Here is a 6375-nt window from a genome sequence, read left to right as displayed (position 1 = left end):
TTTTTTTTTTTTTTTAAGCAGGGATATAATCGTTCTGTAACGTTTCATTACATGTATAGAGTCATGTAACCACCATTACAATCAGGATACAGAACTGGTTTTTTGTTTGTTTGTTTGTTTGTTTGTTTTTGAGATGAAGTTTTGCTCTTGTTGCCCAGACTGGAGTGCAATGGCGTGATCTCGGCTCGCTGCAACCTCCGCCTCCCAGGTTCAAGCGATTCTCCTGCCTCAGCCTCCCGAGTAGCTGGGATTTCTAGTAGAGACGGGTTCACTCCAAGTTGGTCAGGCTGGTCTCGAACTCCTGATCTCAGGTGATCCGCCTGCCTCCATGTCCGAACATGCTGGGATTACAGGTGTGAGCCACCGTGCCCGGCCAGGATACAGAAATGTTTTATCATTCCCAAAGAAACTCTCACGCTACATCTTTATGCTTACATCTTCCCCATAACCCTAGCCCCTGGCAACTACTGATCAGTTTTCCATTGTCATAATTTGTTGTTTTTTAAAAAACAGACTTTTAAGAGCAGTTTTAGGTTAACAGCAAAATTGAGCAGAAAATACGGAGGGTGCCCATATTTCCTCTGTCCCTCCCATGGGAACAGCCTTCCCCACTATCAGTATCTCGTGCCAGAGTGGTATGTTTGTTACAGCTTATGAACGTGCATTTGGTACATCATTAACACACAAAGGCTATAGTTTACATTAGGATTCATTCTTGGTGGTGTATGTTCTGTAGGTTTGGACAAATGTATAATGGCAGGTGTCTACCATTCGAGAATTGTACAGAGTAGTTTCACTTCCAAGAAATTCTCTATGCCCTTTCTATCCTTCCTCCCTCCCCACTAACTTCTGGCAACCACTGATCTTTTTCTGTCTCCATAGTTTTGCCTTTTCTAGGAAGTCATGTAGTCGGAAACATAAAATATGTAACTTTTTCATTTTGACTTTTAATAATATGCATTTTTCTCCTTGTTTTTTCATGGTTTGATAGCTTATTTTTTATTTACTTTTTTTGAGACGGAGTCTCACCCTCTCCCCCAGGCTGGAGTGCAGTGGCGCAATCTCAGCTCACTGCATCCTCTGGCCCCCAGGTTCAAGCGATTCTCCTGCCTCAGCCTCCTGAGTAGCTGGGATTACAGGCACCTGCCACTGCGCCCTGCTAATTTTTGTATTTTTAGTAGAGATGGGGTTTCACCATCTTGGCCAGGCTTGTCTTGAACTCCTGACCTCATGATCCGCCCACCTCGGCTTCCCAAAGTGCTGAGATTACAGGCGTGAGTCACCATGCCCGGCTTTTTTTTTTTTAAATGCTGAATAACATTTATTTATCCAGTCATCTACTGAAGGACTTCCAAGTTTTGGCAATTATGAGTAAAGCTGCTATAAACATCCATGTGCAGATTTTTGTGTTAATATGTTTTCTCTTTCTTTGGGTAAATGCTAAGTAGTGTGATTACTGGATTGTATGGTAAAGTGTGTTTAGTTGTAAGAAACTATTAAACTGTTCCAAAATGGATGTATCATTTTGTATTCTCACCCTTGGTGAATGAGAGTTCCTGTTACTGCACATCCTCACCAGCACTGGGTGCGGTCAGTGTTCTGGATGTTGGCCATTCTAATAGGTGTGTAGTGGTATCTCATTTTAATTTGCATTTCCCTAATGAAATGTGGAAATCTTTTCGTGTGCTCATTTGTCATCTGTATACTTCTGGTGAAGTGTCTGTTTCAGGTATTTGACTCATTTTTCAATTGGGTTGTTTTCTTGCTGTTGAATTTTAAGAGTTCTTTATATGTTTTGGATAATAGTTCTTTATCAAATCTAGTTTTTACAGATATTTTCTCCCCATCCGTGGCTTGTCTTTTCATTTTCTTCCTTTTTTTTTTTTTTTTTTGAGGCAGAGTCTTGCTCCATTGCCCAGGCTGGAGTGCAGTGGCATGGTCATAGCTCACTGCATCCTTGAGCTCCTGGGCTCAAGAAATCTTCCCGCCTCAGCCTTCTAAGTGGCTGGGACTACAGGCATGTGCCACAATGCCCGACTTTGTGTGTGTGTGTGTGTGGAAATAGGGTCTTGCCATGTTGCTGAGGCTGGTCTCAAACTCCTGGCCTCAAGTGATCCTCCCGCCTTAGCCTCCCAAAGTGCTGGGATTACAGGCATGAGCCACTGCATCTGGCTTCATTTTCTTGACAGTGGCTTTTACAGAGCAGAAGTGTTTAATTTTAATGAAATCTAGCTTATCAGTTATTTCATGGATCGTGTCTTTGGAATTGTATCTAAAAAGTCATCAAACTCAAGATCGTCTAGATTTTCTTCTTTGTTATCCTCTAAGAGTTTTATATACAATTTTGAGTTTTACATTTAGGTCTGTGATCCATTTTGAGTTAATTTTTGTGAAGACTGTAAGGTCTTTATTTTATTGTGTCTAGATTCATTTTCTTGCATATAAGTGTCCAGTTATGGCATGTCTTGTTGAAAACACTATCTTTTCTTTATTACATTGCTTTTGCTTCTTTGTCAAAAATCAGTTGAGTGTATTTCTGGGCTTTGTATTCTGTTCCATTGATCTGTTTGTTCTTTTACCAATACCACACTGTCTGGATTACTATAGCTTTGTGTAAATCTTGAAGTTGGTTATTGTGGGCCCTCCAACTTTGTCCTTCTCTTTCAATATTGAGTTCACTATTCTGGGTCTTTTGCCTCTTTGTGTAAGCTTTAGAATTGGGTTGTCAATATCCACAAAATACTTTGCTGGGATTTTGATTGGGATTGTGTGAAATCTATAGATTAAGTTGGGAAGAACTGACGTCTTTACCATATTGAGTCTTCCAATTCATGAACATAGAATATCTCTCTGTTTAGTTCTTTGATATCATTCATCAGAATTTTGTAATTTTCCTCATTTAAATATTGTATGTATTTTGGTAGATTTATACCTAAGTATTTTCACTTTGGGGCTGCTAATGTAAATGGTATCATGTTTTAAATTTCAAGTTAATGCCAAGCCCTAACCCTTGGCAATCACTGATCTGTTTTCCATTATTATAATTTTGTCATTTTGAAAATGGTATAGAAATGGAAGCATATAGTATGTAGACTTTTTGGATTGGTTTCTCTCAGCTTGGTTTATGATGATTTTAATGTTGTATCAATAGAGCAAGCAAAGTCTTAGAGACAAAGTATCATCCTGCATGGGGAAAACTTCTCATTCTGTTAGAGGAAACTGGGGAGCAGATACCCAGAAAGCTTTGAGAACTACTGGTATATTGATTTAGAAAATTGTTTTATGTATGGCAATGAAATTTGCTTAAGGGTAGTATGTCTCTTTAGGGCATGATTGATGATGTGGGATGTATGAATTCTAAATTTTTGTCTGCCATTTAGTTTAGATTACTTATCTATTGAATATTTCCCAGGCACGGGGAGTTAGCACATGCTGAACAGGATTGGAGATCTAATTACAAATGGTAGTAAACCAAAGTGCAAAATAACAACGTAAAAATGTCACTTGAAAAGGCTGCACATGGTTGAGCTGCTACTAATCCTGATGTTTTTGTCTTGGGGTGTGGTGTGATCTAGATTGTCAGAAGCTTCAGTTCTGGTAAAAGAGAAGGTGGGGACTTTGTTTGCTGTGCCCTCTCTCCCCGTGGTGAATGGATCTACTGTGTAGGGGAGGACTTTGTGCTCTACTGTTTCAGTACGGTCACTGGCAAACTGGAGAGAACTTTGACAGTGAGTATTACTTACTAAGTTCATCTAAAGAAATATGGTAAGACTTGCGTCTTTCTGAACTCTGAAGTATGTGCCTTTTCCAGACTACTATCAATGTGACCCTCAGTATAAAAAACATTGTTTTAAAACATTTAGCGCCATGTTAAATTCAAGAAGTAAAATTAATGTCAGCTGCTATGATGATCCCCAAATCTCAGTGGCTTAACACTAAACAAGTTTATTTATTTTTTATTTTATTTTATTTTATTTTATTTTAAGAAGGAGTCTCACTCTGTCACCTGGGCTGGAATGCAGTGGTGTGATCTCAGCTCACTACAACCTCTGCCTCCTGGAGTCAAGTGATTCTCCTGCCTCAGCCTCCCGAGTAACTGGGACTACAGGCACATGCCACCACTTCTGGCTAATTTTTTGTATCTTTAGTGGAAACGGGGTTTCACCATCTTGGCCAGGCTGGTCTTGAACTCCTGATCTCAAGTGATCCACCTGCCTCCGCCTCCCAAAGTACTGGGATTACAGACATGAGCCACTGCACCCAGCCTAAAGTTTATTTCTTATTATGTCACAATGTGATGTGAGTTGGAAAACCTTCCTCCATCTTTCTCCTATGCCATTTGGAATATCAGGCCTTGATCTCTTTCCCTTCCACCCAGCTCTGGAAGCGTCATCAGAGTGATTTATTGCAGATCTGTACACCCTAACCCTGTGCTTTACGTGTTCCAGGTGCACGAGAAGGATGTGATTGGTATTGCACATCACCCTCATCAGAACCTGATTGCTACCTATAGTGAAGATGGACTCCTAAAGCTCTGGAAACCATAATTCAACTTTCCTTTTTAAATCAGTGAAAGGACATACTTAAATGAAGGCATATTCATGTAATGTGCTTTTTTTTCCTTTCTTTTTTTTTTTGGCCCACTTTTCTAAGCAAATAGATTGTCTGAATTAGTCACAAGAATAATTTTGTGAAAATTCATGCTTAAGTAGCAAGTATCCCTTCCTTTTTTTTAATATATTTTTAAGGTATTAGTTTATCTTCTAACTGGTGCAGTCACTTAATGTTTTCATTAATCTTATACCTGGAGAGTGAAATACCAATATTTCTAGAAAAAAATTCTACTCCTTTGATTATTTGAAATGCTGATTAAAATGTCCCTCCTATAGTAAAACTTGTAAATAAGGAACTATATCATATTCAGTAGCTGTATTCTGTTCCATCTTTTTTTTTTTTTGAGATGGAGTTTTGCTTGTTGCCCAGGCTGGAGTGCAGCGGCACGATCTTGGTTCACTGCAACCTCCGCCTCCCAGGTTCAAGCGATTCTCCTGCCTCAGCCTCCTGAGTAGCTGGGACTATAGGTGTGTGATACCATGCCTGGCTAATTTTTTTGTATTTTTAGTGAGATGGGATTTCACCGTGTTGGCCAGGCTGGTCTCACACTCCTGACCTTAAGTGATCCAACCGCCTTGGCCTCCCAAAGTGCTGAGATCACAGGCATGAGCCACCATGCCCAGCCCATCTTTTTTTTTTTTGAAGATGTTAATAAACTTTATACCTTTCTGGAGACTTTGTTCTAAAATGTAAATAAATGCTCATCTAGTTAACATATTTACTTAGAATTTGGGAGGAGTGACATTATTATCCCCGAATCTCAAGTATAGCAGAAGTGAATTCCTGGGATAGTAGGATAGACTAACATGTAAAAAGGCCAGGGATGCATAGGTTCTCATTTCACTGCCCTCAGCTTTCCTCTCCTTCTGAGCTGTGCCTTCTCACATGTTCAATCAACTCCAGGGAATATTGTCTCCATCTTCTGAATAGAACTAGTTGCAGGATCCGTTACAAGAATTCAGAGTTTTGTCATCTCCCCTTTGTACGTTGTAGGGGATGGTTTGGCATTGGAAATGTGCTGTTGTTTCAAAGAAAAGTTAGCAAAAGGACTTGAGATTTAGAAAAGTCTCCTTTGTAATGTGCATCATTACCAGTTAGCTAAAGAAAAACATGTAAAAGTCAACAAAACCCTTGAAAATATTTTGCATATGGATGTCTGTTTCATGTTTCAACTAAAGATGTATAGAGCACCTCTGATGATGAGGAAGATACTGTGCTAGGCACTACTTTCAAGAATGTGAGTTCTTGTTTCCACAGGCCTTTTGTGCCCCCTTTTAAATGTTAGCATTTATTAGGTACAAACTAGTGGGGAAGGTTTTTTTAAAGTTTTGCAGTCTTGTAATTTACTTTTTTAAAAATTTATTTTATTTTTTTGAGATGGAGTCTTGCTCTGTTGCCCAGGTTGGAGTGCAATGGTGCCCTCTCAGCTCACTGCAACCTCCACTTCCCAGGTTCAAGCGATTCTTGATACTTCCCGAGTAGCTGGGAATACAGGCACATGCCACCATGCCTGGCTAATTTTTATATTTTTAGTTGGGGAGGGAGTTTCACCATGTTGGTCAGGCTGGTCTTGAACTCCTGACCTCAGGTGATCCACCCGCCTCGGCCTCCCAAAGTGCTGGGATTACAGTTGTGAGCCACTGTGCCTGGCCTATTTATTTATTTATTTTGAGGCAGAGTCTTGCTCCATTGCCCAGGCTGGAGTGCAGTGGCATGGTCATAGCTCACTGCATCCTTGAGCTCCTGGGCTCAAGAAATCTT

The 6375-nt window shown here is 40.0% G+C and overlaps 1 protein-coding gene across 1 annotated transcript in view; it reads left to right on the top strand.

Moving 5' to 3' along the window:
• The window catches only part of SMU1 (smu-1 suppressor of mec-8 and unc-52 homolog (C. elegans)), a 35240-nt gene that overhangs the window by 28139 nt on the left and 726 nt on the right, over nt 1-6375 (top strand). Inside the window, exons 11-12 of the mRNA XM_011980004.1 lie at nt 3576-3728; nt 4449-6202. Of these exons, the coding sequence (XP_011835394.1) occupies nt 3576-3728; nt 4449-4547 (252 nt within the window). The 3' untranslated portion in view covers nt 4548-6202. The remainder of the gene's footprint in view (nt 1-3575; nt 3729-4448; nt 6203-6375) is intronic.

Source organism: Mandrillus leucophaeus, unplaced genomic scaffold (genome assembly GCF_000951045.1).
Source record: "Mandrillus leucophaeus isolate KB7577 unplaced genomic scaffold, Mleu.le_1.0 Scaffold208, whole genome shotgun sequence".
Classification (NCBI taxonomy): domain Eukaryota; kingdom Metazoa; phylum Chordata; class Mammalia; order Primates; family Cercopithecidae; genus Mandrillus; species Mandrillus leucophaeus.
This window is presented reverse-complemented; position numbering and strand designations above follow the sequence as displayed.